The sequence below is a fragment of the Candoia aspera genome, chromosome 13 (assembly GCF_035149785.1).
Source record: "Candoia aspera isolate rCanAsp1 chromosome 13, rCanAsp1.hap2, whole genome shotgun sequence".
Taxonomy (NCBI): domain Eukaryota; kingdom Metazoa; phylum Chordata; class Lepidosauria; order Squamata; family Boidae; genus Candoia; species Candoia aspera.
The window spans coordinates 9,617,937-9,635,342 of record NC_086165.1 but is presented as its reverse complement, the minus strand read 5'-3'; the positions used below and the strand labels follow the sequence as shown (position 1 = coordinate 9,635,342).

At 40.2% G+C, this 17,406-nt stretch overlaps 1 protein-coding gene across 1 annotated transcript in view; it reads left to right on the top strand.

The window, feature by feature from the left end:
- Positions 1 to 17,406, top strand: part of FBN1 (fibrillin 1) — a 173,034-nt gene that overhangs the window by 127,281 nt on the left and 28,347 nt on the right. The window contains exons 34-47 of the mRNA XM_063314449.1: positions 533 to 658; positions 2,035 to 2,157; positions 3,323 to 3,445; positions 6,187 to 6,351; positions 6,777 to 6,845; positions 6,967 to 7,092; positions 8,040 to 8,162; positions 10,413 to 10,571; positions 11,397 to 11,468; positions 12,228 to 12,353; positions 13,051 to 13,173; positions 15,353 to 15,478; positions 16,330 to 16,446; positions 17,151 to 17,279. Of these exons, the coding sequence (XP_063170519.1) occupies positions 533 to 658; positions 2,035 to 2,157; positions 3,323 to 3,445; positions 6,187 to 6,351; positions 6,777 to 6,845; positions 6,967 to 7,092; positions 8,040 to 8,162; positions 10,413 to 10,571; positions 11,397 to 11,468; positions 12,228 to 12,353; positions 13,051 to 13,173; positions 15,353 to 15,478; positions 16,330 to 16,446; positions 17,151 to 17,279 (1,707 nt within the window). The remainder of the gene's footprint in view (positions 1 to 532; positions 659 to 2,034; positions 2,158 to 3,322; positions 3,446 to 6,186; positions 6,352 to 6,776; positions 6,846 to 6,966; positions 7,093 to 8,039; positions 8,163 to 10,412; positions 10,572 to 11,396; positions 11,469 to 12,227; positions 12,354 to 13,050; positions 13,174 to 15,352; positions 15,479 to 16,329; positions 16,447 to 17,150; positions 17,280 to 17,406) is intronic.

Genomic DNA, 17,406 nt, shown 5'->3' with positions numbered 1-17,406 from the left:
CAGAAGTATTCCATACTATACTATCTGTTGATATGTTAAAAAGGTAAAGGTAAAGGTTTCCCTTGACGTAAAGTCCAGTCGTGTCCGACTCTAGGGGGCGGTGCTCATCTCCGTTTCAAAGCCTTGGAGCCGGCGTTGTCCATAGGACACTTCCGGGTCATGTGGCCAGCATGACTCACGGAACGCCGTTACCTTCCCGCCGAAGCGGTACCAATTAATCTACTCACATTTGCATGTTTTCGAACTGCTTGGTGTGCAGAAGCTGGGACGAGCAACGGGAGCTCACCCCGCCGCGCGGTTTCGAACCGCCGACCTTCCGATCGACAGCTCAGCGGTTTAACCCGCAGCGCCACCGCGTCCCTTTGTTGATATGTTATTGGAAGTTATTTTATATCTTTATAAGTAACAATGCTTTCTGCCTTTCCTGTACCCATACTTCGCTTATATTTCATATAAAATTCTTAACCCTAATTAGTTGTTTGCATAGAGACAGAATGCATTTTCAACTAAAGTGCCTCCTTTCTCTTTTCAGATATTGATGAATGTTCAGAAAATGTGAACCTCTGTGAAAACGGTCAGTGCCTGAATGCCCCAGGTAGCTACCGCTGTGAGTGTGATATGGGATTTTTGCCAACCCCTGATGGAAAAGCCTGTGAAGGTAATTGAGTAAATAAAACAGTTAAGTAATCTTTCTTAGGCTGTAGTCCTATTGGTATAGGACTAGTTGGTTTGTCTTCTTAAAGTCTGAAGTCAAGGTTATGACATTGGAGAGGAGATTTCAATTTTGGATCTATCCTTCCTTCCATCCTTCCATCCATCCCATCCATCCATCCATCCATCCATCCATGCAAGAGAAATCCCGCCCTAGAAAATATTGCAGGAGATAGCCAAGAAGTAGAACAGAAGTTGAAAAGCAAAAGGTAGTTAAACCCCCACAGTCCACTCCTTTGCCATACTCTCAATCCCAAAAAAATTAGACTGGCTACCATCCCATTGTGAACAATATCATATGGCAATTGTTGGGTTTGCCTCAAATCAAAAATTCATTATAGTCTTTGACTAGTGTAAGTTAGAACTGTGAGCCTTAAGATGGCTCGTTTTTGCAATGTGAAAATAATTTACCGCCAAATTCCTTGAGCAAACAATGAGAGAGCAACAGTTATACAGATAATGGAGTATCACTTTTGGCATGGTTCATCTTAGGTAATGGTTGTGTTAATTTTGCATTTTAATTGCCAAGAACAATAGAATGATATATATCAAGACACACTTCTTGTAAAAGCGTGATGGAGAAATATTGTACCCTGAAATAAACCGTTGACAAGGTAGATCCTGCTGTTTGCTACAATTTGTATATTTACAAAAATATTTGGTTTTGACCAGAAAGTGGCTATTGGGTGGGTCTCTGAAAATGTTGAAGTATGGGAAGTAGTAGTTCACTTAATTCTCAATGTCCTACCTTAAGAAACTCTATTGAATAAGGGGAATAAGTAGAGAGATCAGCAAGACTGATGCAGTTGGAAAGACTGAAGACACTCCCTGATCCTCCCACGGAGCACCAGTTAATTTCCTTCAGATTCTTTGAAAAAAAAATCTTTCTCACAGAAAATTGCAATCCTAGTTGTTAGGGGCAAAGGTCAGTGGGAGAGGGGGAATGAGGCACCAGAGGGGAGAGGGTTGGGCTTCATGGTGACTGAATCTGTAGAGCTTTGATGCAAGTTGTTAATGAAGAAGGAAGTCTTGTATTCATCCACTTTTATATTTTATTTTTCTGAATATTGTATGTTGCAGAGTCTGCAGAGAAAGCAAAATGACAGAAGCAGTCTTGCATCATTGGGATCCAAGCCCAGACACTTTTGTACATGTGTTATGATGTTGCACACATGTACAGAAAGGGTGAACCAATGCAGCTGCTTTTGTCATTTTGACAAGAGTAGCAAGATCCCACAGATGCCCATGCTGTGACTTTTAATTCTTGCCTATGTCAAAATGAACTTAACCATCTCCTATTTCTCCTCAACTATCTCATCGCAGATATTGATGAGTGCTTCCTTTCCAACATCTGTGTCTATGGAACTTGTCACAATCTTCCTGGCCTGTTCCGATGCCAGTGTGAGACAGGATATGAACTGGACAGAAGTGGTGGTAACTGCACAGGTAACTTAGTAGCTTGGCCAATTCAGTTTGGTTTCTGACTTAACTTTGGTATAATTATAGTTCATATCAGCCACCAAAAACATGTCTCCAGTATTTCAGGAAACTTGACTCAACAGCTAGGGTTAACTGATTTTTCCTCTTGCATTTAAATACATTTCATAGCCCTTAAAAGTTATAGTTTGGAGCTTAGTAGGACTTCAGTTATTTTAGTTATTTAGTTAGTTATTCTGGCCCCACTGGGCATTGCCCAGAAGTTTCTTGGGTACTTGCGGTCCCTTCCTGTATAAGTTTTCCTAATTATTTTATTTTAGTTTTTAAATTTATTATAGCTGCCCAACTCCAATCCATTTAAAACTTTCTTAAATCAAATTCCTTTTTTTTTTCTTTTTGCCAATTGTATATTGTTTTAAATTCTTAAGTCTCTTTTTAAAATTTCTTAAATCCAAAGAAGGTAAAACTCACCAGGTGTCAGATTAAGCTTGCTGTTTTGAAGGTCTCTGATATCCATAAAGTGGTTAAATTGAACATTTCTGAATGAGATTAGAAAGTGAGTTTGGCTGGCTTAGTGTCCTTATCAAATGAGCACCTTATTAAATGAGCGCCAGGAGCCGAGGGAGATGACACCTTTGCGCTCAGCAGCGGCAAAGGACACTAAGCTATAGCTGCCCAACTCCAATGTACTCTGGGCAGCATTCAAAACAAAACAAAACAAATCCATAAAAGCAGATAAGATCTAAAGCCACATAGACAGCTCGGACTAAAACAATCTCAAAACAAAACAAAACAGGATCCCCAGAAAACAATAGTACATTACAATACAATGCAATACAAACAACAATACAATATGATAATCTTGGCTGTGTTGGAATCCACCAGGGAAGGGAATAGTGGTTGATGGAGACAAGAATATTCAGGGATAATGTTTCAGTTACACAGTAGACATAGCATGTGTCTTTTGAACAGAATAGACACTGTTCAAGGAAAGGAACTTCCCTAAGGGAAGTTCTTAGGGAAGTCTTAGGGAAGCCCTTTTTTCTGAGTTAGTAGGTAGACCATTCCAGCTGGGAGGTCCTGCTTTCCTATCCTGTCTAATTTCTTTAATTGGCTTAAACTCTTTGGTCACTTGCTTACATGTAGTTTGATGTTGTCTTTTTCTTCTGTACAGATATCAATGAGTGTGCAGACCCTACAACATGTATCAGTGGCACTTGCCTCAACATCCCAGGCAGTTATACCTGTGAATGTCCCCCAGATTTTGAGCTGAACCCAACTCGTGTTGGCTGTGTTGGTAAATATGAGTTTTTTTACTATACTAATTACAAGGGCTTCATGCCATCACTCATGCAGTTCTTCTGCATTGCTTTATGTCTCTTTGAGTTTGAGTGGTTAAGAGGAGCCATCATCTAGAGTTTAAAAAATATATTAAGGCACTGAATGATAAACTAGAGTTGATTGCTACTTACCATCTACAGTATATCAAGCTACCAGGAGAGGCCACGTGGCAGTTTGGGATATGATAAATCAATATGCTGAAGATACTTAGCTTTATATTGTTACTCCAGGCTCAGTGGGGGATGCTGACAATGTCTTACCTTGGTACTTAAGGCTATTAATCGATCATGGTATCCTTCTGGACAGGCTTCGGGAGTTGGGGGTGGGCGGCACAGTGTTGTGCTGGTTCTCCTCCTTCCTCCAGGGTCAGTTCCAGTCGGTGTTGATAGGGGGGGAAGGTCCAGCCCACATCCCCTACTCTGTGGGGTGCCTCAGGGCTCGGTTCTCTCCCCTCCCCTATTTAACATCTACATGAGGCCATTGGGGGAGGTGATCCGACAGTTTGGGGTAAGATACCAGAAATATGCTGATGATACTCAGCTTTATATCTCTACCCCAGACCACCTGAGTGATGTCCTCACTCAGTGCTTGGAGGCTGTAAGGGCCTGGATGGGGTGCAATGGGCTTCGACTCAACCCAAGCAAGACTGAGTGGCTTTGGGTTTGTGGGCCTCCTGGTGCTAAGGTTTTCCACCTTTGGTCTTGGATGGGGTTGCACTGCCCCAGACAGACCCGGTGCGCAATCTGGGGTTCCTCTTAGACTCACGGCTCCTGCTTGAAGAGCAGATGGCAGCTGTGGCTAGAAGGGCCTTTGCACACCTTCGGGTTGTGCGCCAGCTGCGCCCATTCCTAGACCGAGAGGATTTGCTCACAGTCACTCATGCCCTCGTGACCTCCCGTCTGGACTACTGTAATGCGCTCTACATGAGGCTGCCCTTGAAGAGCATTCGGAAGCTTCAACTGGTGCAGAATGCAGCTGCATGGATAGTAAATGGTGTCGGGTACTCAACACATGTAACACCACTGCTACATGAGCTGCATTGGTTGCCGGTGTGCTTCCGGATGCAATCCAAGGTTCTGGTTGTCACCTTTAAAGCCCTTCATGGCTTGGGGCCAGGTTGCCTAAGGGACCGCCTTCTCCCCGTTGTTTCTGCCCTTCCAATTCAATCTAGTAGGTTGGGTATGCTGCGGGTCCCGTCAGCCAGGGAGTGTCGGTTGGCAGGAACTAGAAGGCGTGCCTTCTCTTCCGTAGCACCCGCCCTCTGGAACATCCTCGGGAAATTAGGATGTCCCCGACCCTGTTGGCCTTTCGTAAGGCCGTGAAGACCTGGCTTTGTGCCCGGGCCTGGGGCCTTGAGCGTGTGGATGGTCCCATCTCTTGGCTGTATTAACATCCATGTATTGCTCACTTGACAGCCATGTATATTTATTTTGTATTTATTTTATATTTTAACTGTTTGAATTGTAATTGTTTTAATTGTTTTATAGTTTTATTGTTGTAAGCCGCCCGGAGTCACTCGCTGAGATGGGCAGCTATAGAAATCAAATGAATGAATGAATGAATGAATGTCTGGATGGGATGAAGCAGGTTGAAGTTGAACGCAGCCAGGATAGAATTCTACTTGTTCATCACAGTTCTCCACTTTTGTCCCTCAAAGGTAGTGGTACTGCTACTGAGGTCTTCCTGGACTCATGACTACTGCTGAATGGGCAGGTTAGGCTAGAGGGCTTTTACTCATCTTTAGCTGGTGGACCACCCTGAAGCATGAGGATGTGGATTTAGGGATGTTTGCTCTTGTCACCAAGAGGTGATAAGAGTTTTAGAATGTGCTCTACACTGAGCTGCCTTTAAAGACCACTTAGAAACTGCATTTGGGTACCACTCCTTACTGGTGTGAACATATTATACTTCTCTTGTGAACCCTGCATTGGTTATCTGTAAGTTTCTGGGTGCAGTTCAAGATGGTAGTTTTGACTTTAAAACACTCTACGTATATGGCCTGGCATCAAGGTATTCACAGACTACCTTGATGCCAGGTAGTCACAGAGTCAACCTGTTCAAGGAGAACCTCCGGGAGAAGCTGCTGGTGGTGTCCCCGAATCAGGTGAGGAGTACTGAGGCCAAAAATCACTGCTTTTCCATCATAGCACCTATGCTGTGGAACAGTCTCCCCCTCGAAGCTCAGTGATGGTCTTTCAGAATTTAGTGAAGCCTGAATTTTGTTCCCAACAGAGCCTTGGGGAAATGATCGTTCTCCATTGCTATTTGTTATTCCTGATCTATTATTCATTGTCATGTGTTATTTTTGATTTCTGAATTTTTATGGATTTTTATCATACCATTTGGGGCTGTGGGTTCATTTCTAGCTGAGGACAATATATGATAATTTATGTTGCGGTAAGCTGCTATAAATCTGGATGATTCAATGGCCTACAAGGTTAATAAATAAGTAAATGATAACAATGTTTTGGGAAGAGGCAATAACTACACGATTCAGCTCTTGAAATAAAAATATGTACCTGGCAATTGGTAATTTAAAAAGTTTGCCAGGAGTTGAGAAGCCACAGACAAATTGAGCAATGCATGAACAGGAATGTCAAGGTAATGCCCAATGCATGGCTTATATGGGGACTGTTCTTTTATTCTGTTTTTTAATGGATTTATGATATTTGAGCATGTGCTACTTTCATACCTTAGATACACGCTCTGGCTACTGTTACTTGGAAATTAAACCTCGAGGAGATAATGGTGATTCAGCTTGCAGTAATGAAATTGGCATTGGAGTTTCCAAGGCCTCTTGCTGCTGTTCCCTTGGTAAAGCTTGGGGGATTCCTTGTGAACATTGTCCAGCTGTGAATTCAAGTAAGTGCGATGGAAAAAGGCAAAATTATAGCTAATTTATGTTTTCATCTGCTTGCTTCCTAAGACAGTCTTAATAGGTTCATCCACAGGAGACAATCGGGCTTTACAGTGAGGTAGTTTGTTTATAGGAGAACTATCTTCTGACTATCAAACCAAAAATAAAGATGTAGTTGAAAGTAAGAATGAGAGTAACAAACTTAATTGGGGGGCATGAATTGAATTGGGCAGAGGTGGTGCGTATACCACATATATTTATTATATGGGAGTAATACTTGCTTTCACTCAGGGAATCTTCAGTTTGAGGGACTGTGGGTTGGAAGAAGCTTGCAGAAGGGGGGGGGGGGAAACAGCCCAAGACTGTAATAACCAAAATCTTCCTTGCAAAACAAAAATGCCATATTTATAACATCTGTTTCCCCTTTCAGGTGATTACAAACTGTTATGCCCTGGAGGAGAAGGATTTCGACCCAATCCTATTACAGTCATTTTGGAGGGTAATGCGTCGTTGTGTTCTTTCTCTATAAATCATAATATTACCCTGATTATTATTAGCCAAGCTTAGTTGGTCTGCTGTTCCTTTTTAATAAGATGCTATGGCTAATTTTATCTGGACAGATATTGATGAGTGCCAAGAACTCCCTGGACTTTGCCAAGGAGGACGATGCATCAATTCATTTGGTAGCTTTCAGTGCCAGTGTCCATCTGGGTACTATCTGAATGAAGACACCCGAGTGTGTGACGGTAAGCGAACCACAAATGTGTTGTGTATTGGGAGTTCTAGCTAAATCCCCTTTCCAAAATGAGCCCTGGCCCCACCCACTTTCTCCTTAGGAAGTGTGCCCATCAACACACAACACAGGCTACGTGCCCATTCTGTAAAGCGGAAAACAGCTTCCTTCAAACCACACAATAGTTCTCCAGAATATACTAGAAGCTTGCTGAACTATACAGTAGAAGTAAAAATAGTGTTAGTTAATTAAAGTTTGTGTGAAATATCCACTGACCTTTTCAAGCATCTTTGCCCATTCCTCTAGATTTCCTTTCTTAATCTCTCTTGCTTTATTCATCTGTTACAGATTTTACACTTTCTCTACTTAGGGCCTTATCAGTATAGTTTCCTTCTGCTGTACAATGCCAGTCTTCTATTAATACTGAGAAATTCTTTAATAGGTAGAGGACAAACGATAATTATTCCCATTAACCGCCCAGAGTCCCCCAATGGGAGGAGATGGGCAGGGACAAACTGAATGAATGAATGAATGAATATATATATATATATATATATATATAGGTTTAGTCTGTTGTACCCATACACCACTCACTCTAAACAGTGGCTGAACTCTTTAGGTGTCCCAAAACCAATAGCAGTCCAGCTAGTATTTGATTTCAGTTGGTACTAAACAACACTGACAAAATATCGATTCAAAAACATATTGTAGTTTTGTTCTCAGCATCCAAACCTCTGTTATTTTTAGTGCCAGGACTGAATTCAGCAGTGAGATAATTAAAAAGGTGTCTCTTAAGCATGTGGAGATTCCTTTGTCTCATTAGTAAATGATTATGGATGGACTTAGGACCTAGACTTAGATACTTAGATAGCACACAGTCTTTAGCTACAAGGAATCTTTCTTTCTCCCTTTCTCTCTCTGTTGTTAATCTTAATTACCAGCTTTGTTTTTTCCTTGCAGATATTAATGAATGTATCACACCCGGTATCTGTGGCCCTGGAACTTGCTACAATACCATTGGAAATTTCACATGCATTTGTCCTCCTGACTATATGCAAGTCAACGGTGGAAATAATTGTATGGGTAAGTCTGCTTACATTTCTTTCTCCAGATTACAATGTCATTTACTGCTTTATTTAATCTGATCAAAGGGAAGGAGTCCTCTGAAACAAATTATGCCACTTCCCTAATGGAATCAGCACCATGTTGGAGCAGAGAGAGGCAGAGAAGCAGGGTCATTGTTTTCCATAAATGTGGCTCAGGTAGGGTCATAATATTTTAGGAGTCCAAATGCTCCACCCCAAAGTAGTGAAAATGACTGAAAGGTGATTCCAGGTTTTACTGTAAGGGCTCTTGTATGTTGGAAATTGCTTTGGCATCATTTTTGTGCACATGCAAATCACTGACTGCCCCGTTTGTGCATGCGCCAACTGCATTTTGCATCAGTGCAAACATGGCAGCTCCTGTGTTTTGCAGAGTTGAATTCATGTAAATTCCATCTTATGAAACTCCGGAAACTCCTTGTATTAAGGAAGCATAGCAATTGGAGCAGGGTGGTAGATTTTTTCCAACATAGCCTGTAGGAAAATTAAAATGCAGGTAATGACCTTGTTTTCATATCTACCTGAAAAGAAAACAGCCCTCTCTTCTTCCAGCTTATATCATGGTTATTAAAGCACTGTCTGTATTATCCTGTAATTTTCAGAAGAACTAGACAACCTTTTGTGGTCAAATTGGACGTAGTGAATTCTAGAAAGGGTTAAGTTCCCTAATTTTGTCAGTAAGATGTTGTGCATAGACAAGGTAAAAAGAAGTTGGTTCCATGTGCAAGGTCTGACAGCAGTGCACAACCTTGTTATGTTATTTCAGGATTTACCTTCTGATTCAGCGCATGTTATTTTAGTCTCACCCTTCTGCTATTTTTTTTTTTTGAAATTCCAAACTCAAATGAACTCAACATGCATAAACAAAGCTAAGCCAAAAGCATGTGGCATCATCTTCCAATATTTTTCCAGAAGGGTATGAAATCATAAATGGAGCAAGATTTTAAAGAAGAGCCTATGGCTGATTGAGGCTAGCATGTGTTCTTCTGCCAAGGTTTTGAGGCACTTGAAGAGTGTGTTCTGCATTTTTATAATTATGAAACCAAGTGACATTCGTGGGATTTTGGATGATTCTGCAAGCAAGACATTTTTCCATAGATGATGATGTAACTTTAGAGTTGTTGTTGAATTTGTAGCCTGACAGTACTGGATTTCAGTGCAACAGTTTTGTTTAACAGGAAAAGAAGTAAAGAGAAGAAATGGCTTCAAACAAATGACTTACTCATAAAATATAAGGCTTACTTGTTTTGTCTCTAAAGGAAAGCTCAACCAAGATTTTTGGTGTTGAAAAAAAATTGGGAATACAAATGCCACTCCTTCTCTTTCCCGCAAATTAATTTTGAACCTAATGTACTGAAATTAATCTAGTTGCAGCTATGGGAGAACATTACTCTGTGTAGGTTCTGTGCATTTTGAGGGTGGGGGGAGGTTGCATAGAAAATCTTCTCAGAAGATTGTATCCCAAGGGTCAGGTTTTTCTGTTTCTTGCTTCACTACTATCTCTTGTAAACAACTGACTGAGGAGGCTAGTTCGGGGCAGTTTGATGTCACAGTGGCTTTTTGATGTTCTCTGGTGCACTCTGAATTAAAAGGGTGCAATCATCAGTACGTTCTTCTGTGCAGTCTTTGATTTAAGACCATCCAGATGGACTGTGTCTCCTCAAGCTGATTCTGCTATTCATAATGGCATTTAGGGATGGTTGAATCTATCAAATTTTCTTGAATGAATTTTAACCCCCATTTGCACACATTTCTTTTAAGGTACACATTTTTAGATACAAAATATATTGCAAAATTCAGATGGATTTCACCAAACTTGTGAGCTAGAGTTCTTCCAGAAGTTCAAGAGAGGTGAACCATCTTAATTAATGAACTTCATGTGAAGGAACTTCATAAATTCTTCAGTGGAAGCAGGATAGATACTATCCTAACAACCAGGAAACACACTGAGACAAGGAACTGGTCTCTAATATTTATTGCTAGTACTTAACAGGAATCCTAACAAACTGAAGAAATGTGGGAAAACCCAGACATATAAACCCCAAAGGTTAAGGCGGTCCCGATCTGTGTCTCTTTGAATGGCCACCTAATTCCTCAGTACTACGCATGCGCTTGACAGTCTGGATGGGAGCCCCCTGCTCGCCATCCTTACTCATGACAGATACTTTGGGATGGTGATGGTGATGGACATTGTGCCATGGTATTGATGTGCCCCCCTCCTCTGTTGCAGATATGAGGAGGAGCCTGTGCTACAGAAACTACAATGCTGACAATCAAACTTGTGATGGAGAGCTGCTTTTTAACATGACCAAAAAAATGTGTTGCTGTTCTTACAATATTGGACGAGCCTGGAACAGACCTTGTGAACAGTGCCCCATCCCAAGCACTGGTTTGTATTTTGGTTAGAGAAAAAAAGAACACAGATGTTAGTGCCAGTCCAGCACTATACCACTGTCCACTATAGTAGCAGGTTTTAGATACTTACATGGCTTTGATACGATTCTGAAGGTTACTTGTGTATCTTGTGAATATGTTAAGTACTGTAAACATTGTGGGCTAGTAATAGATATAGATCAGAGGTGCAACATTTTGGTTAAAAGTACAGTGCAGTGATAATCCTTTTCTGTGCATATTTGGGATTCTGCTGGATTGAGTTGATTTCTCTGCACTTCATATGGTGCCATGGGTTTACCAAAGCTAAATAGAAAATTCAATCCAGCTAGGAGGATGAAGGTATCGTTATGGGATTGTTTGTTTGTTTGTTTGTTTGTTTAGGTGCTCCTAGAAGATTGAAAGAAGGTTGGAAGTTATATGTGATATGCTTCCTTGTAGGTTTATATCTGTTCACGGTTCTTGCATGGTGCTTGCAAAATCAGCTCAGCCAGAGTTGGTAGTCATACAGCTTAAATGGATATATAAACTAATGCCGCTTGAATTGTTTCAATTTTGTTAAAGTGTTATTGTCTCTGCCCTACCAGAAGATCAGCAGGTGATCTTGGACACATCACTGAACCTAACCTACCACATTGCCAGCAGCCATGTTGTCTCTTAAAAAAGATGTTGAAGAGCAATAGCATAATAATGATTTTATTACATGAGCATAAATAGGCGTGTCTAACAAATACTTTAAACAGTTGAGAGGCAGCAGTGTTATTTTATTTCAGTGGATTTTTTAAAATTCATATGGAGCTCTTTCTCTTTTTCCTCATTTTAGATGAGTTTTCAAGTCTTTGTGGAAGTCAAAGGCCTGGTTTCTTTATAGACATTTATACAGGACTACCAGTTGGTGAGCTAAATTCTAATGAGATTTATTTTTAATCTGTGTGGAGGGAAGGAAGATATATTTTTGCCTTTTCCCAGGAAGTTATGAAGACTAAACAATGCAGTAGAACCCAACCTTCATGCCTTTCGTTGCCAGCCTATGCCAGTCCTCCCCTCCCCATCCCTGTGGGTCTTCTTAGCTGGCAGCTGTGACCCTGTGGCTTGGGATGCAGGCAATAGAAAGTTTGGAGGATGTTATAATTAACTTCAATTAAAACACCCACCATAGGTGGAAAGATTCTTGAATGGCTGCCAATCCGCATTCAGTTGGAAAAGAGCTGGGAGTCTTTTCTTTTCAAGCTCAGATTTTTTATCTAACATCTCACACCAGTTCCTGAGGGCATTGTATGTGAGGCAAGGGTGGGAATGCATTTTGTTTGTGTGCACTTTAACAGCGGGGAGGGGAGAAGATTCAGACTGGATGTTTTTCACACAGTATAAGTGGGGAAACGGTTCACAAATCTCAGACCTAATGGGAAAACGGGGGAATTCATGGGCAAGAAGCCAACTGTATTCTTAGACCGAATTCCCTTCTTTCTTTTCTTGTTTTTATTCAAATGAGAAGCAAACCAGACTAGTTGGTGATAGAGGAAATAGAACTGTAGTAATACATGTCCCAGTTAAGAGAACGGTTTTGAAATGGGTCTTTAAGAAGGATCGTTTTGGGGTTGATTAGGTGAATTTATTGTTTGAACATTCGTCCCTTTATTGTTTCTTAACGCAGATATTGATGAGTGCCGTGAGATCCCAGGTGTATGTGAGAATGGAATCTGCATAAACCTGGTTGGTAGTTTCCGATGTGAATGTTCAGGGGGGTTCTTCTACAATGACAAGTTACTGATCTGTGAAGGTAAGGAGCTTCTCCTCAGAATAACATACAGTATGTAGAGATAGAAATAACACTGCTTGCAGCCAGGATTCTCACAGTCTCATTAATCAGATGGAGTTTGGAAATTGGATACTTGTACTATAAGTAAAGGTAAAGGTTTCCCTTGACGTAAAGTCCAGTCGTGTCCGACTCTAGGGGGCGGTGCTCATCTCCGTTTCAAAGCCTTGGAGCCGGCGTTGTCCATAGGACACTTCCGGGTCATGTGGCCAGCATGACTCACGGAACGCCGTTACCTTCCCGCCGAAGCGGTACCAATTAATCTACTCACATTTGCATGTTTTCGAACTGCTTGGTGTGCAGAAGCTGGGACGAGCAACGGGAGCTCACCCCGCCGCGCGGTTTCGAACCGCCGACCTTCCGATCGACAGCTCAGCGGTTTAACCCGCAGCGCCACCGCGTCCCTACTTGTACTATAGCACCCCATTTATCAGTAAGTTCTGTCACCCTCGTTCCCAGATTCAGAGGACTCCATTGCACCCTTGCTAGCATTGCTGTGCAGTATTTCGGATTCAGTTCCTAGCACCTGTCTGCAATTCATTAAAATTCACCTCTTCCCTCCTTGCAGCAGCTGCACAAATATGTCAGAAGTGTTGCATGGCCCTAATCTCTAGTACCACTGAGAATTATGCAATTCTAAGACCTTTTTTGCTTCCCATAGATATTGATGAATGCCAGAATGGACCAGTTTGTCAACAAAATGCAGATTGTGTTAATACACCAGGGAGCTACCGCTGTGATTGTAAACCTGGTTATCGGTTTACACCTGTAGGCCGATGTGTTGGTAAGTACTCACATGCCATTGTACAATATTGTTAAATGTATAAGTATACTAATTATTTGCTGGAATGAAGTATCTCTTTTAAAATTCCCATTAAAAAAGGCACAAAAGCTGCATTAACAACCCTGCATTTTTAAAATGCAATGCCGTGTTACCTTGACCTTGAGTCTATAAAGTTGTCCTTTCCACTCAAAAAGATGCCAGAGAAACTCTGCAATATTTATGTTTTCTTAGACTGAAAAATTCAGTGACAGCCTAGCCAAAGAGAGTGCATAGTCTTTCCTCAGCATAACAGATGCAGGTTTTTTTTTTTTGCTAAGAATAGAGTGCCCAGTTTTAGTGATTTCATGTAAACATACTGTAATTATTTGTATCTCTGCAGCAACATGGGCAATTTGAAACACCAATCTGAAAGTCTTTCTATAATTCATGTTTAAAAATTTAGTTTCCTTCTTTGTGTCAAAGAGCAGATTTAGTTTTATTCAGTTTTATAGCTCCCTCCCTCCCTCCCTCGTAGGGAACCCAAAGTAACTGACAACAATAAAGCATCAACCAAAATGTCATAACAATAATTAAAATCCTCATAATCAAACTCAAATCGAAGAGGCCAAAAAGGAAGGTCTCAGTTCTTTTTGTAAAAATTAAAGGAGTGGGGGCTGAGTCCAATTCCATGTACATGTCAGATGGACCTTGGAAAGTGAAGTTACCTTTATATTGTTTCATATCAAGTCAAGTACTAAGTTACGTAGTGTTTAAAGATTAAAATCAACGTATTAAATTCTTCCTTGGAAACAATCAGTCCAGAAAATAAGGACATCCATCCAGGGTAGAACCTTTTCCTAGGGATATAAATGGCCATTTACTGATTTGTGTGAGGAGAAGGCTTCCCCAGGCCAGCCTGTTGCTTGGTCAGGAAGCAGGTTTTTCAGCTTGTTTATTTAGAAAAATGCACCAGTCTATGTATTTCTTTGGCTGAAGCTGACATTGAGAGAGATCTTACCTCCCTTATTCCATCGCTTCCATTTATTTGCCTTCATCTAGTTCACTACCACTTCAGAATATCACTTCATTATTTTAACTATCTCACTGTCTCACCTCATTCAGATATAAAAGAGAAATAAAGCTGGGTGCCATCAGTATGTCCTTGACCCTTCATTCCAGATTCCCAGATATCCTCACTCAAGAGTTTAATATAGTTATTAAGATAAGAATGGAAATTTTCAGGACCTTTAGTGTAAATGTCACAGGATTGAGGGAACCTGCCAATACCATATTCTCTAAACAACAGCAGTAATAATAATAATAATAATAATAATAATAATAATAATAATAATTGTATGCCTCCTCTGGGCTATCTTCAAGTAGGCTTGGATGCCATTAATCCCCAGTCCAGAGAGCCTTGGTTTATGAAGGCCATTGGTTTTACTACTCCAGCTGTCAGTTTTTCCTAATTTTAAGACTATTCATGGAAGTTTTAGAACATGCACTAATCTGACCATAAGCTGTGCACTTCCATGTAAACATTTTGCAGTGATTATGCCGTAGCATTTTCCATAGGCCGTGGGATCTATGGTCTTTGTAGGAAAAGGGTGTAGAAGCAGAAGTGGATTTTCACTATGAGATTGAAAGATTTGCGTTCTTTAGGAACATGCGGTGATTTAACATCTTGTGAAGCATAATTATACTGTAAACTCCTTCTGAAATACTGTAAAAACAGGAAGTTCCTGGTCAAAAGCAGATACAACCAACAATGCATCTTAATATGTGTTGGCACAGACTTTATTTCCCTGAATTTTGCTCAGGCTTCTATAGGAAGAGAAAGTAAAGTGCAATATTAGCTGCTTTGTAAGTGTGTCATTTTAAGTAACACTCATGCAGAAAGACATAATAAGTTCAACTTGTTTATGAATAGATACATTTTTAATCTGTCATACTGTTAGGATTGCATTAATTTTTCCTTACAATGCTTTAGAGGAGCTATTTAGGTGCCAAACTCTTCTACTTCAACATGTCATAATATTCTCCACAGTTTAAAACTAATTTAGTGCTTTGTATTCCTGTTGAAGAATAAGTTAGTAGAGGTTCTACTAACTTACTTTTGTGGGACTGAGCAACACCCAGCTGTTTGCCATCGTTCTCTTGCTGGAAGCTTCTGGAATTTTTAAGCTTTCTATGATTACAGATCGCAATGAATGTGCAGAGATACCCAATATTTGTAGCCATGGTGACTGCATAGACCGTGAGGGAGGCTATATCTGTCGCTGCCACACTGGATTCAAAACCAATGAAGATGAAACTATGTGTATGGGTATGTATATATTTATATTTTCACCTTTGTAACAGAAGGAAGTGTTAATTGTGGGTCATTTTAACAAATGTGATGTGGACACATAGGGGTCCTACCCTGACCCTATTTAGATGAGTCTTTGGAACGTGGGTCTACCCCCAGGCCCTGGGTCAGAGGGGGTGATGGACCCCTTGTGTGATGTTTTGGTCTTTTGAATAGTTGTTGGTTTTTCCAAACCTCTCTTTTTGATTATGTAATTCTTTGTTTCAACTTCTGTTTTAAATGGTTATATTCTGTAAGCCACCCAGAATTGTGGCTCTGGGTAGCAGAGTTGTGACAAATAAATCCATAAATAAATAAATTTGGTCTTCCCCAGAGACCTTGCAGAAACATCTGAGACAAAGGAAAGAAATAATATCCAGTCATCTCCCAAAAAATCATGTCTGCAGAAGAATTACTAACACTTTTCATGACTCTTTCATGCCAAATGATTTCATTGATTTTACTCGTGTTCAGGTTCCTTCACCTCAGTTTTCATCACTTGTTTAGGCTTGTAGCTTTCACTGTGAGACAGACCCCTTTGATCTATCCCACTTACGTTTTAGATTTTGATTAATCCAGTTAGTCCAGTTTCTCCCTCTCAGTACAATATGGATGGATGCTTCTTTCTGTATAACTCATAAACAGCACAGGAAATTTTTTTTGTTTTGCAAAAGCCGTGTTTCTGGGATTCATTCTCCTTTCTGAAGGCTGTGTGTGATTTAACCAAGATATCCCTTTTATGTTGACTAAGGGTAGTTAACTGATCTGTATTTCTTTTGAGTTGTGAAAGATAATCATGAAACATTCTGAACTTCTTACTCTGTTCACAGATATTAATGAATGTGAAAGAGATCCCTGTGGAAATGGCACATGCAGAAATACAGTTGGCTCTTTCAACTGCCGCTGTAATATAGGATTCATCCTATCCCACAATAATGACTGCATAGGTAAGGAAACTTTTCAATAGTGCAGTTGAAATTTAGTAGCTGATCATTAAAAATCACAATTTCTAGTAATGAATTATTAGAAGAAGTAAGTACTAAGTCCTACTGACATCTGTCTACGAAGAGATACATGCAAGTCGTTTGTTAGACAAAAAGGGCATCCTCCATCTTCTGTGGATTTCCATCATACACAGCAGGAAGCTAAATGGTTTTTTCATATGGATGGACTCCTAAATCAAGAAAATTGCCATACCCAATATCAGGGAAGTTGGAAGGTTATTGTAGTCCATTAATTTAAACAGGAATTTATGGTAAGAAATAGCCAGAGTTTGTAACAATAATTTAAAAGACCAACTCTATTGTCTCTAGTGGATGTTGAATCAGAAATAGAAGAGGCAAACATCTGGTGTTCTTTGAATATGGTTATCAGTTAAGATTTCTGATATGTTGTTAGGCCATGCCCTAGACTGAGTTCAACAATTTTTATTTGGAACAAGAATTTCTCAAGAGTCATAGGCAGCATTTGGAGAATTTGATATGGAAGGCAAGCAGAGTTGAATCAGTCTGATTGGATTCAGTATTATGCCATTGGTGGAAATCCTCTTTTTGCAAAGGCAGCTGTTGTTTTTAACATTTATTTGCATCCATTCTCCCTTTTTATCTTTCTATCCTTTTATTTACCTTTTTCTTTTCTTTCCTCCTTTTAGATGTTGATGAATGTGCCACTGGAAATGGACATCTGTGCAGAAATGGCCAATGTATTAACACTATTGGGTCTTTCAAATGCCTTTGCAATGAGGGTTATGAGATGTCTCCTGATGGAAGGATCTGTATTGGTATGCCATGAAATTAATCACAGCATTTGCCATATTTCAATTTAAATGGTTGATATTTCCATAGGTAGTGGTGAAGAAGTTCTAGATGTTCTACTGAAATTGCAACTCTTTTTAGAAAGAGATTATT